The 15,488-nt window shown below is 34.6% G+C and overlaps 1 protein-coding gene and 1 long non-coding RNA gene across 2 annotated transcripts; both read right to left on the bottom strand.

The window, feature by feature from the left end:
* Window positions 1–8,414: 8,414 nt before the first annotated feature.
* Window positions 8,415–9,522, bottom strand: LOC129881918 (uncharacterized). The gene is made up of 2 exons (XR_008765703.1): window positions 9,434–9,522; window positions 8,415–9,329 (listed from the first exon to the last, which is right to left on the bottom strand). It is a non-coding gene; the product is annotated as an uncharacterized LOC129881918 (long non-coding RNA).
* Window positions 9,523–12,524: 3,002 nt separating this feature from the next.
* On the bottom strand, window positions 12,525–13,754 carry LOC129883734 (F-box/kelch-repeat protein At3g23880-like). The gene has a single exon (XM_055958341.1). The coding sequence runs from the start codon at window positions 13,752–13,754 to the stop codon at window positions 12,525–12,527; it is 1,230 nt and encodes a 409-aa protein (XP_055814316.1).
* Window positions 13,755–15,488: the final 1,734 nt, after the last annotated feature.

Here is a 15,488-nt window from a genome sequence, read left to right as displayed (position 1 = left end):
AAATCAAAAATTTAAATAAATAATTATAAATGAAATAATAAAATATAAGTTTTTATGAATAATGAATATAAATTTTTTTATGATTACTAACTGCATCACCAATATCATTGTTTCACGGTCTAATTTGTTGCACATCCAACTAATGTTAAATTTTGTACTCGATCACTATAAAAACCAGTCAAGAGAAAATGACACACTTTTAAATAATAATTATGGTAAGGATAAGGTAAACCATCATTCTACTATTTAAAAGAAGTTAGATAAATTAGGAAGAAAATCAAAAGACATCTCAAGCAGATACTTAATTATTTTTTTAGAACTACTATGAAAGCAGAAAGCATCTCTTAATTAAGTGAAGAATCAAGTAATTCTCATTCGTGGATAATTTGTCTTAAATATCAACACTTTTTCAGTAGCATTTTCAAAAGGCAAAAAGATTATTGTATTTGTGCTAAGCAAATTTGTAGTGTATAATTAAACGTACAACATAACTTATTTATTTTTGAATTTACCTCTCATAAATAAATTTTTAAAAAACACTGAATTTGTTTGAATCTAACAATCAAATTCTCTTTGTCCATATACAACTACACGTAGAACAACAACGGACTTTGGGTTACAATTATTTTTTGAATTTACCTCCCATAAACCCACTGTTTTTCTTGGAACATTAATTACGGGAGTTGGATTTAAAACATAAGTTTGAAGCGTTGGTCTTATCGTAGGTGTTATTTTTAATCAAATCTAAAATTGGTGTTAATTAAACATGTCATGTAAAAAGTTAAAAAATTAAAAATTATCAAAAAGAAAAGAGACACTCTTTTTGAAATGAACTAAAAAAATAATAGGACAAACAAACTGAAATAGAGGAATGGAGGGAGTATGGTTTTTTGAAACAAGGTTACAAAGTTTGTGCATTTGTATAAAGTGCATATATAAAATTAATTCTTTTATCTGTTCTCCAAATTATACTGGCTTATAATAAATATTAGTTTAGAATACGTGCTTTGCATGTGTGTACTGCGTCAGTTAATAATATATATATTGAATACACAACTTACTCAAAATTACGTAAATATTACTAACTCATAGAATCAAGTTTATAAATGTATATGAGAGAAAACATCAAAACTCTTAAGATATATTTTTCTCTCACCATATATTTTAGAACTCTTTAAATTTTAAAATATATTTTTCTCTTGCCATATATGTTAGGACTCATTAATTATTAATTCTCTTAGTACCTCTTACCATATTGTTTCCTCATGCCATATATTTTAGCACTTCTTAATTTTTAAAGTATATGGACATGAATATGTGATCGTTCGACGCTACCTTAGCAGTGTTGGCGAAGGTGCAGACCGACATCCGTGCAAAGCCCTAGCCACTTGCCTCTAGTATGATAGCTGCTTAACATACTAAGGGATTGTTTGGCACGCAACATAAAGTGGTGTATTTTAAGATTAAATTTAGAGTAAAATTATATTGTATTTTAGTAGACGGTCAATATAAATTTTATCTCATGCTTAATTCTGATACATTCACCTTATCACATCTAATTGAAACTATTTTATCCCATCTACTAAGTAAGATAAATTAATTCAAAAATTATAATCACCAAACGAACCCTTCACTGAACAATGAGCCTATATAGAGAGTTCTACACCTTGTTTGGATAGTTGTTACCCGGTGTATTATATTGTATTATTAGTTTAAATATAATGTTTGTTTTGATTGTTACTTAAATTTTATTGTATCATATTGTTTAAATTCATCGTTAGGTGACAACGAAAAATATCACTTTATGTAATGAGCGATTTGATGTGATCGCGTCATTTACCATAATATTTTCTTCTCATTTTTTTTCTAATTATTTAATAGTCCTATTTTATCCTTCACCCAACCTTTTCATAAAAGTCTCACTTTTTGTAATGAGCGATTTGGTGTGGTCGCGCGTTTGCCTCAATATTTTCTTCTCATTTTTTCTTTACTAATTATTTAATAATCTTATTTTATCCTTCACCCTACCTTTTCATATTAGCTCTACCTCATACTCTATTTTTCTGGTAGGTTTATCATTCATTATGTGACAATATATTCATTAAATTAATACAGTAGGATACAATACAACACAATACAATTCAATACGATACATTATGAAACAATATGTAACAACCATTCAAACAAAGTGTTAGATTTTGGGATAAGCTGATCTAACAATATTTTCTTGATTTCTTCGATTTGAAAAAGGTTATACAGTATAAGATAATCTAAATTTATAAAAAAAGTTGTACTTATTATTTCATAATCAATTTTCTTTAAAGATTATTGATTAAATTTGGCCTAAGGCATAATGGCTTACTGGCGTAGCCATTGAGTCGGCCCTCTCTCGAAATAAGTTGCATGTTTTTTTCTACATTATAATTATAAAATAATAACAATAACATACTCAGTAAAATTTCATAAGTGGAATTTGGAGAAAGTAGAGTATATGCAGATCATATCCTTATCCCATAAAGGTAAAGAGATTGTTTCTAGAGCACCCTCGATTCGAGTAAGTAAATGATATCAAAATAGGTATGAAAAAGAAAAACCCATAGTGGTGAACAAAACAACTAATAAAAAAACAGTAACAACCACAAAATAATGCGAAATTAAACCTAAGCACAATCAACAACAAGTTATGCTGGAACAAATAGCAAGATACTATATGAATACGACTATATCCCTCAAAAATCAACTCCATAACTACTAACTTTCTACCCTAATATGTGACCTCCACACCCTTTTAAGATCATGTCCTCAATAATCTTGTGCTACGTCATGTCCTTGTAGACACATAAATTTCGTTAGATTTAATTCATCTCAAATTTGGATTAAATTCATAGTTTTGGGTTGAATAATTATTTTGGACTGCACAATTTATAAATAAGTCCATTTTATTTATTCAATTCAAGTCCGAGGTCCATTTCATCTTGAGACCCAAGCTCATGCAACATGTCAAGATGACTTGGCATCCCAGTCAAGTTAAAGACCAACAAGAGGATTCCACATGTTCGAATGATGTGGCGATCCTGGTTAAAGTTCAACAACCAATCAAAAAATAACTTTATCACATAGTAGTTGTGATGAGCTTGAAGACTTACAAGAACCAATCAGAAAAAGACAAAAGAGTTCATCCACATTTGGACTGCCTTCCTCCTATAACTACAAATAGGAGGGTTACATAATTTTCTGAGGACATTTTGCAAGCATCGGAGAAAAGCTACAACATCGACTACATAAGTTCTTCGAAGGAGTGGTCAACAGAGTTCTTCCCGAAGATCGACTTGAAACGACGAAGTGCTTTCCGACGTTTTTGAAAATCATACACATCTCAAGGAAGTCTACATCCTCCTACATTCGAGATATACGCTACAGCCGGCCCTTGAATTACGGAAACTTATTAGGAGAGAAGAATCAAGAGAACAACGGAATTGTACTCATTAAAGATTCATCAATAAAATTACTTTTTCTTTTATTTATTTTGATTGCAGTTAATTTTCAGCACTGCGAAAATTTGTTGCAAATAAATTTGGCATGCCCAGTGGGACCAATTTTGCTCTCCATCTCTTCCTCCTGCAAATCTAAGAACTACAAATTCAACTACTACAATGAACTGCAAAGAAATCAATGATGCTTCATACAAGGAAAATCTCAAAGCTAGCAACATGAATAAATCAAAGTTCTATATTTCTTTGGAGAAAGGCAGATCTCATACTATGACTTCTGGGGGCAAAATCCATTTCTTCCCATCAGATGGAATCTCTCAAACTGGCTTCAGCTATGAGAATTTCGTACATTCGACAAATTTATTTACCTCAACAAAGGTCAACGTCATGATGATTGATGTAGTCAACGTCAACGAATAACTTGTTGTTATGACTCAAACTATTGAGGCATTAAAGATATCTATTGAAGATAAAGATCTTCAAATCGCCCAACTTATGAGCAAATTAGATCTCTATTGCCCTGGAGAGTCAAGTCACAACCTAGCACCGCAAGAAAAAGTTGATATCGAATCTCCCACCAAGTTAGTTGAATCTCAATGCGCAAAGAAATCTACTTCAGTGGCTACTCTAACGATTCAACAACTACAAGATATGATTACAAACACCATCAAAGCTCAATACGGTGGTCAATCACAAAGTTCTTTAGGATACTCAAAGCCATATTCTAAGCGAATTGAGGGTTTACCGATGCCAATTGGATATCAACCACCAAAGTTGCAATAATTTGATGGGAAGTGAAATCCAAGACAACACAATGCACATTTCGTCGAACTTGTAGCAGTGTTGGTACACATGGTGATCTTCTTGTCAAGCAATTTGTGCATTCCTTGAAAGGTAATGCCTTTGATTGGTACATGGACTTAGGGCCTCAATCAATTGACTGTTGGGAGAAATTTCAAAGTATGTTCCTTAATCAATTTTACAGCACTCGTCGTATAGTGAGCATGATGGAGTTGACAAACACAAAACAAAGTAAGGATGAGCCCGTAGTAAATTACATCAATGTTGGCGAATGTTGAGATTAGATTGCAAGGATCAACTTTTTGAAACTTCCGCAGTTGAAATTTGCATTCAAGGAATGCATTGGGACCTTGTGTATATCCTCCAAGGGATTAAGCCTCAAACTTTTGAAGAATTAGCTACGCGCGCTCATGACATGGAGTTGAGTATTGCAAGCTATGGAAAAGCATCACATGTTTTTAATCCAAGAAAAGAAGCTACAAAACTCAATGAGTCACCAGAATACCAAGCTAAGGAATCCATGGCAATAACTGTGACTTCTACAAAGGCATCCACAAAACAAAGGTTGAAAGAGAAAGCTGCAAATCAACAAACATGGGAAGTAAAAAATCAACCAACGTTGAAGGATTTACAAGCGAAGGTGTATCCCTTTCCTGACTTCGACGTTCCTATGATTCTGTAACAACCCCTAAAATGTTGTATGTCGGTATTTCAATTCTCGACGAAAATAATATAGCCTCTGTATTTTGGGAATAACTTTTCATAGGTTGGTCCAAATTAGGTGATTCAAATTTCTGGGTAATCACAACATCCTTACCTACAACTTTCATGAAGAACATAACTTCAAATTCGGAGTATAAGTAGGTCAAATAAATTAATCTTTGCAAGATATAGTGCTGTGACGGAATTGAGTGTTGATAGAAGAAAATTCATATCTCATTGTAGGTTGCTCCAAATTGGTTGATTCTTGAACGATATGAAACTAGACTTCCATATCTACAATTCTTATGAAGAAACCAAATCCTAATAAGGAATTTATCTTATTCAAACGTAGCTTCGAAAAAGAGTATTCTGTTAAAAAGAATTCATCTTACCTACCATGGAAACATCTAGATGCATTTGACATCATGCATGACATAAATTGTCCTCCATTTAACATCATCCATGACATCAATATATTCCATTGAATTTTCAGTTTTTTCTTTATAATTATTTTATTTATTGTTAGGTCTCTCTTTCCCACCTATAAATACCCACCTTATTTCCTCATTTTATTCATCAAGCTTTCTTAAGCATTTCTTCTCTCTATATACTTCTTCTCAAATATAGTTTTAGTTTTAGTAGTATAAAAATACTACTCCGGTGATTCTTATACTCCGGGTAGTACACAAAACGCTCCGGCGAGAAGAAAAGGCTAGGAATCCAAGAGTGTTCCAATTCGGAGTAAACCTTCGGATTTAAGGTATGTAAGGCTTTCATAGCATTGGATTGAGTTCGTCCATGCGCCCAATATTTAAAGTTATTATAATTGAGTTATAGTTGAGTTTTATCCAAATCTTGAATTCTAGATGAATTGATTCTTCTTCTATTGAGTTTGATATATTTATGCATTAATATTATTATTATTGTTATCTCTCATATTATTGGAATTATTATTCATGGCTACTTTCCCATGAATCCTAATTGATTTGATGTTCATGAATATTTTTACATATGTTTTGAGTAAAGATGTTGGCTTTTTATTGATAAAAAGAAAGTTATATGAATTAATACTATATATGTATTTTATTGAGTTTTAAAAGAGCATAAGAGTTGAGTTTGAATGAATTTGAGCAAATGATATTTTGAGCAAGATGTTTTGATGAGATGTAAATGATGTTTTTTGGAAGTATAATGATTGATGAACATGAAATGAGATGAGTTTGATGATTTAAATTAAAGTCCAATGAGACTAGATGATGAGTTTAATATGAGCACATATTTTGGGAGTAGTATTGAGCACCGAGTTGGGTAAGAGTTTAATTGACTCAAACCCCAGAACTACGTAGCCAGCGTAGGATAGAGGCTATGCCTCTTAAGTCCCAAAAAGAGGACTTTGATGAATGGATCCAAGATGGTGATGTCCTTTACCCTGGCAAGGTATTGGATGGATGTGGCAACGACATCGCTTCGTTGTATCATCGCTAGCTCATAAGTGATGGTTGTCGGTTAGAGAAACTCCCAACTGAGTAAGCATTGCTTATTACTATTATTTTTATTATTATATTTTAAACTTGCATTACATATTCATGTTGAGATGATGTTGAGTTCTGAGCTGAGTTTTCTTGAGAGGAGTTTCTTGATATCTGTCCTTATCTTCCTGCCATTTTACATACTCGTACATTCCACGTACTGACGTCATTCGACCTGCATCGTCTTATGATGCAGATACAGGTGTTAGAGATCCTCAACAGACGCATCGTTGAAGATCATTTCTTTTCAGCTATTTGGTGAGTCCTTCTTGTATTCGAAGGAACTTCTTATCCTTTTATTATTGTTGAGTGTGATGTTTCTTTTGAGGTAGCCATGGACATGTCATTGGCACCATCTAAGAGTATTAGAGGCTTCATAGACAGAGTCTGATGATGTAATCGGAGTAGTTCTCCTTAGAAACTACTTCTTATAAAAATTATCTATTTTTCCTTTGATTATGACTAGCCCACATTAGTATTCTTAAGTCTTCTGCTGATGAATAAATAAAAAATGAGACCAAGTGGTTCTCTCGGAAGCCAGAAATGGTTTCTGAGTGCCGGCCACGCCTAGGGTACCCTCTCGGGGCGTGACAGATTCTTGATGTGCTGCTAACCAATAAAGTCATTTCTCTCCGAGTCAAAACGACCCGAAGAATCCAACAAAGTCGATGATCCTAAGTATTGCAAATTTCACTGCATTATTGGTCATCACACCACAAAATGCTTCATCCTAAAGGAAAAGATCATGACCTTGGTGCTAGAAGGAAAGATCATCATTGATGATGGTGAGGAAGCTGATGTAAATCATGTCAGTGTCGAACTTGACCACAATAAGAGTTCAATTTCAAAAGTTTTACGACCTATGTGCCCTGCGTCATCACCAAAACTTGAAGGAGTCATCATGCTACAGTTTGGGAACTTTGAACCAGTTGAAGTTTCTGCCTTGAAGAAAACAACGAACACACTCAAGATACATGACTTCTCTAATGACAGGAATGATGTTACTTGGAATTTGGTCTCACACAAAAGACAAAAGCATCAAAAGGACTTTTGAAAGTCGACACAAGATCAAGTGTTAATCAGCTTCAAATATGCAAAAGCATAAAATCCAACACCAAATCGAAGTACATTAATGCTTCATCACAAAAGGTTAGAAGGACGGCTACATTGATATTATTCTTCCCCAAAATGCTCCTCGATGCACGAGCCTAAACTACAAGTTGAATTGTTCCTTAATGCACGAGCCTAAAATGCATGTTACTCCTGGCCCGCATGAGTTTAAACTGTGTACGGCTCAAAACAAAAACACGAGTTTATGTGTTCATCATATTCTTTGAAATATAAAGGCAGACTCGATGTCTGAGTTTAAAACAATATTTGTATAAATTCATAAAGCCTTTTGCCGTGATTTTTACACATATAGTAGTTCTTTGAGTCTTCTTTCCAACGGAAAAGGAAGCTCGTGATTTCTTCATTCCTAGTTCGAGTTATAGTTTTTCTACCATAGACGCGCAAAACTGAAGAGCTGAGCAAGACAGAATTGTGGGCTGACTTTGAAACAATATTGTACAAATCCAGAAATCCTTTGGCCATAATTTTTACACATGTTGCATTAATTTGAGTCATATTTCCAAGAGAACAAGAATCTGGTATTTCGACAATCCTACGCCGAGTTATGAATTTTCTACCACGGCCGCGCAAAGCTGAAGAACCAAGCACCCCAGAATGGTGAGCTGACTTCAAAACGAAATATTACTAATCCACAAGTCCTATGGCTGTGATTTTTACATATATTGTAGTTATTGGAGTCTTATTTCCAACTAAACAAGAATCTCATGATTCCGACAATCCTACACCGAATTATGAATTTTTTACCACGACCGCGCAAAGCTGAAGGAACGAGCAAGGCAGATTTATAAGCTGACTTCGAGGCAATATCTGTAATAATCCATAAGTTCTATGGCTGTGATTGTTACATATATTGTAGTGCTTGAAGTCTTATTTCCAACGAAACAAGAATCTCTTGATTCCAACAATACTACGCTGAGTTATGAATTTTCTACCACGGTTGTGCAAAGCTGCGAAACAGACATATCATATTTGAAAATCGACTTCAAAGATTAATTTAGTTTTGATATGAAATTTTGATATATGGAAGGAAATTAAGTTCCGTTTCTTTAGGATCAAGCGGCTCAAATTCCATTGCTCCTACATAAGGAATAAGTGTTTTCGCAGCCTTGCCAAGTAGTAAGGAAGTGACACATCAAATGGTTCAACGTGACATCTGGTGAATCTTCTTGATCTGATATCGAGACCATTTGTACTCCCTCATAAACCTGCAGAAAAGAGGAAAAAAGGATGGAGATGACAGAGACACGTAGCTTCACTTTGGCATGACGGATATCGAGAGCAGCACAATGCTTCGACATGGCAGATATAGGTGCCAATAGCACGAAGCTTTGACTTGCGTCCAAATTCTGTCTTGAATATCAATCTCCATTGTTAAGTAACATGTGAACACAGCTGCAACCAGAACCTGCAAACAAAAATAATTGGAGCCGACGTAAGCTCAACTGACTGCATGAAGCTCTTGATTCTGCTTGGGTGATCTTTGTCGATAGTACGCTACAGCACAAGAGCAGTAATCTCATAGTTATTCTGGGAGCCTAACGATTCAATATCGCATAATAGATATGAGCAGCAACATAGCAATCTTGTTCAACATGGTGGTGCCAATAGCATGAAGCTTCAACTAATGGTTAATTCCGATCTTTACGGACTTGAAACTTCTTATGCAGATGCAACCCTTCAATAGTGAAATAAGGGGTTAGATAGAAGAGAAGCCAACAGCTTAGTTAAAAAAAAAATACAGCGCAATGGAGTGTTTCAATTACTAAATTGGGAAACTACCATATCAGATTCTTTGTTCTAAGGCCACCAGTTCGTCCGGCTAGCCAGACCAACGATCCGACTGAGAGGAAGAGAATTATAGAACCATATAGAGGCAAAGCTGATGATTAAAAAAATTGGGTACATGCACCACTTTTTATAAGCTAACAGTCCGAACTTGAATTGAATTCTCGTCCAAAAAGAGTTCTTAACTAACTTTGGCATCAAGAGACCCAATCAAAATGGAATTGCTATGTTAATTGATTTCCAAATTGTGTGAATTCAATTTCAGTGCAAAGTCTTCGCAAACACACACACATAAAAGGGAACGGACTTGTTTTAAGTACTCGTATGCCATTACTGTTGGAATTTTTGATGTGTCAAAGACAGATATTATAATTGCCAATACATATAAAAAAGGATTCAAATGAGAGTTTTGCTTAAATGTTGACTTGCAAGTGAAAAGAATTAAGTGTGTTGTCCTACGTGGAATACACAATAAGTTATAGTTGCTCTACATCTGAAAATGGACTTCTTTGCAAAGAAAGTGATCAAAGCTATTTCGGAATCGAAATGATCGCAACAAGTGTGAACACACATTAAAAAGGGAAAAAGAAATGTGTCGACTCTTCATCTTCAGATACTTCAAGCCGCGTCTCATTTCAATAAATCTACACTTGACAAATCTTGAAGTAGGGGGCATCTGTAGACACATAAATTTCGTTAGATTTAATTCATCTCAAATTTGGATTAAATTCATAGTTTTGGGTTGAATAGTTATTTTGGATTGCACAATTTATAAATAAGTTCATTTTATTTATTAAATTCAAGTCCGAGGTCCATTTCATCTTGAGACCCAAGCTCATGCCACATATCAAGATGACTTGGCACCCAGTCAAGTTAAAGACCAACAGGAGGATGCCACATGTTCAAATGATGTGGCGATCCCGGTCAAAGTTCAACAATCAATCAAAAAACAACCTTATCACAGTAGTTGTGATAAGTTTGAAGACTTATAAGAACCAATCAGAAGAAGGCAAAAGAGTTCATCCACATTTGGACTGCCTTCCTCCTACAACTATAAGGTTACATTCTGCAAGCATTGGAGAAAAGCTACAACATCAACTACATCGAAGGAGTGGTCAACGGAGTTCTTCCCGGAGATCGACTTGAAATGACGAAGATTCATCAATAAAATTACTTTTTCTTTTATTTATTTTGATTGCAGTTAATTTTAAGCACTACGAAATTTGTTGCAAGCAATATCAAAATAATAGAAGTTAAAAAAATAAATTACAAGCTACACTCTCCCTGATCCAAGTGCAACATATTATGCTGCCAAAAAACGGGCAATTAGTTGATTAAGAGCTGCCAAAAAGATGATCCAGGCATATATGGTTCAAAGATATCAATATTATGGCTTGAGAAAAAGAAAACGGAATTTAACTGCTATTGAGGAAAATGTATCGAGAACTCAGTTGGCTTCATCTGAGTTTTTTCAGCCTTTGTTGCTGTTGTATCCCTGGTTCCTTCTGTTAAAAAGGGCCAAACTAGGCTTTCGGTGTAGATTTTTGTCTCAAAGAAGGTTTCACAATCGATAACCTCTGGATGTGATTGAGCCATCCTTTGGATTGTAAATCATGAAAGATGATCGAAACTTAAACAAAATTTCACCTTTATTTGATTTGATGTAGATACCAAGTGAGATTAAATAAGGGCATTGATTTATAAGGGACTTTTGAAGTTTTTTTATTTAAGTTTCAAAGACTCAAGTTTTACGAAATAGGTAGGATGAATACTTTTTTTAGCTAGTGCTAATGATATAATTTTTTTTTTTTGATAACCATGGTGTCCTGGCCAGCTTGCATGCACTTCGACTAATGACATTTATTTTTTAAAACTCCAAATTTTCTTCTTTACCCCCAGCCCCCCCTTCCCCTCCTCTGCCTCCAGGTGCTATCAATGATGGATTTCTAGATTTCGGTGTAAACCTTATTGGTTATATTCAACTATATAAATCAATAATGTTAGAAGCTAACATAATGAGCACATTAATGGAATCCAGAACAAGCTTAAGAACTCAAGAGAAATGATAAAACAATGTAAATGTATCTTCCAAGATTTCCAATTTTGACAAATTACAAAATTTAGTCAAGGTTTCATCTCATTGTTGATATTCTTAGACATGTGCATGGTGTTCAAGAACATATTTGATATCTCAATCCATTTCGTGGATTAAGATATCGTTACAACTAGAACGAATCATGATCTTAAGTAGCAAAGGCCGATCAAGGTCTAGTTCAGATAAATCTCAACCTGATATTCCATATAATAGTATAATTCATGTGAAAGAGAAGCTCATTGAATATTAGTAATGACAAACTTGCCTTCAAGCAACTAACGAAATGCGATACACTATTAGCTAGCATATATGTAAGTCTTGCTCAATGAGCAAAGAAACAACATTAGTACATCACAAAGAATAATATAAAAACAGAGAAAATCCCTCCTTCTTCATTGCAATCCATGCCAAGGAGTCGATTAGTTTTTCCTGATATCAGCATCCACTTCCTGAAAGTTCAGTAGAACATAACAGTTAACAAAACATTCATTACTTAATCAAGAAAAAAAGTCTCCAATGTTCGACAACCAGGCTATCCCCGCACATGATCTATGTTTAGCATGTAGCAAAAATCACTTTCATTAGAAACCGCAAGTCTTGTTTAAGCATGAGTACATTTGAGATATGGCTACTCTTATCGATATTCAGTTAGCTATTACCAACATGGAAAACACTGAATTTTGTGCGGACAAATTAAGAAATTATCTATTAGCAGAAAGGAAAATTACGAAAACTAAATACTATGTCAAACTTTAACCATTGTTCCTTAATAGTTGTGTTTCCTCCTTTTCCCCTAATAAGTTATTATTGAAGAAGCGCCCTGTATCAACTAACCCCATCAAGGGCTATACCAAGGTGTTATTGGCGCATTTACCTGCTATGACATCCATGTTCTCGTGCTCTTTATTATTTATTCACAACATTATATTTGAGAAAAGAAACAGAATTTAACAGCTCAAAAATGTATAGAGAACTCTTACTAGTAATTTATCACATGATTGTCTTCATCTGAGCTTTAGGCTCTGATGTTGTTGCATCCCTAGTACCTTCTGCAACAAAGGGCCAAACTAGGCTTTCAATGTAGTTCTTTGCCTCAACAAGGTGATTACAGTTGGTGACCTTTCGAAATCTCATCGAGTCATCATTTGGATTGTAAATCATGAAGATTGATCCAATCCTACACAAAATTTCACCTTCAATTAACATGCAAAAGGGTGGACAAACCATACTATGCCCCACAAGATCATCAGGATACTTGATGGTAAACATCTTTGTCCATGATTCTTTAACTCCGTACTCCTTCATAACCCACAAATCTAGGTGACTACAAAGACGACTACAAAACATAGAAAGATCAGTTCCCAACACACTGAGGCACGGCATGAAAACAGAATTTCTTTCTCCGCAGCAAGGTTTTTCTATTTCTCCCCATCTCCCATCAGCCAAGTCAACAAAAATTATGCCCCAATTATCATAATAACTGCTAAAACGGTTAGTAGCAATAGCCCAATGAAGCTTCCCATTCACAAACATACCTGACTTCATGAATGGTATCCCAGTCTGAAAATCATCCAAACAACTCCAAGAATTATTATTCAGACTATATATTTTGCTCACATCAGAAGGTGAATCGATATGACGCGCACTTCGGGTAATACCCACTACCTTATAATCATCATGAAGCTCATCATATCCAAAACCATACGAAAAAAAGCAATCAGTTCTATAAGCAGGCAATTTTGTGAGCTTCCTGATTGATGGATTCCATATAAACAAGTCTTTTTCCTCAATAGCAACGCAAATCAACCCATTGACGGAACCCACAATCTTAATAGTTTGATGGGATTTTTTTGGAGGATAATCCAAGTCAATTGCCCTAGTAACATGATCATAAAGTAAAGAACTAACGGAACAGCCCTTAAGATTGTTTTCAGGTCGATCAAATCCCAACATAAGCCTGTGGTAGGCCTTGTTATTAGCAGATATGTTGATATGGGTCTTGACAAAATCAGAGCTAGAGATTAAACGAAGCCAGGTTTTGGAAACAAGCCTGAATTTCACGAGTGATTTCACTGGTAGCCTAACGAGGATTTCGTTGATGAGTTCTGTTGGCAGAATAGGGAATATAAAGCTTGAATCTTGAATTGAAGTAGAAGAAAATGGAGCACTACTAGTGTGTTTGCTCCGTTTTTGGTGTCCATGAGAGGCTTCACATTCCATTTGTGTTACAAAAATTTGAGAAGACAACAATTTTACTGTTCTCTTGTTAAGGGAATGTTACACCTCTAGACATAGTTAAATAAAGTCACCATGAATGTGGAACTCGTGGAAGGTGAATGCTCTGATAACATCGAGGCCCTCTGGATTGTTGTTTGATCCACGTGGCTTCGTTAATTAATTCGTTTTAGATGAAAACTTGACCATTCTGGAAACAAGGATCAGAGACTGGCATAGTATCTAATTTTGGATTTTCAGCTAATATATAACCAACTCTCGTAAAGCAAACATGACAGAGTAAAAATGACCAGATGGAGTAACTCTTTGACTAGTGTAATTAATTAATTTTCTTAAGGGTGTTCCTCCCGCAAATTTCACTTTTTTTGGATTGGATATACTTCCTCCATCTCACTTATTTGTCGTGATTCTCTTTTACGTGCTCATTAAGAAACATTAATCAGGATAGGTTATTAACTATGTTGTCCTTCATTGATAGTCAAACAATCATAACATCATCCCATAATTCATGCAGTGTTTGTAGTCTTCAAAAACAATAAGCATAACACATAAACAACACTCAAACTTGGCCTAAATTGGAAAATAAGGGCTTCAACTTTGAGAATGCATATCTAGACATCATAAGATTTTACGACTCACACTTGATCAGAACTCAATAGCTATACTACTTGTGCACAAATGACATTCCTTTCTCTTCCATTTACTTGAATTCTTCCTATTCATTGCGAATGGCGAGACTAATCACATAAAAAAAACACCTAAACTTATACAATGATTATGAATGAGATTAGTTTTAAATTAAAACAAAAGTAACATGGGAATCATGATCAATTTTTCTTTTAATCTCACTTTTTCTTTAAAACAAAGCTAGATAGCAATATTGCAATAGAAATATGATAAAAAGAATTACTGAGGATCAATACCCATTGGTATATGATTAACAAACTTGCGTCGATATTCTTCTCTAGTTATTTGTATTTCTGTTTTAGCAACAATTCCTCGTCCCCGTGACGAGTGTGGTAATAGTCAGGGCACTGTAACAGAAATTTTTGAATATGAACAATTTTACATTGAAAGATATCTGGTCATCTAACCACTTCCGAATCCTTATAAATTTTTCTTATCTAATCAATAACCAAGAAATGATACTAACTGATCCATCCATAGCCAGATTGTATAGAAGGTCAAGAAGTACTAATGAGTCAATATTCCAGAGCAAAAATATTTGTACTAGTAACTTATAATTTGTGAATAACTACAAATTTTACTTTATTACACAAAGAAGATGACAATTGGGTTACTGCAGGGCAAGGGTAAGGCTAAACAGAGCAGGGCAATGCTTAAACAGGGCAAGGCATATGATTAACAGAAGGCCAAACGTATTTAGAAAGAGCCAAATAACATAAACACTTCGCAGAATAAACTCTGCTTATTGTGATCATGATGAGTACTTGTCCATTGTTCATAATTAGGAGGAGCAATATTAATGTCAAGCAATTGTTTTGGAGGAGGAACTGATACTGAATCCGCCCTGAGTAACTCTCTGGTTGAGAAACCTGTCTAAGGGAAAGTAAATAGTGCCATCGCTGAAATCCTCTCAAAGCTTCCAATAAAATCCCTCTTGAAATTCAACTGCTCTTCGAAATCTTGGCTTTCTTTGATCTCTAGCCCTGAATTTTTCAAAAAAACATCTCAGGTTAACTGATGAGTTGTCATACT

Source organism: Solanum dulcamara, chromosome 3, assembly GCF_947179165.1.
Source record: "Solanum dulcamara chromosome 3, daSolDulc1.2, whole genome shotgun sequence".
Lineage (NCBI taxonomy): Eukaryota > Viridiplantae > Streptophyta > Magnoliopsida > Solanales > Solanaceae > Solanum > Solanum dulcamara.
This window is presented reverse-complemented; position numbering and strand designations above follow the sequence as displayed.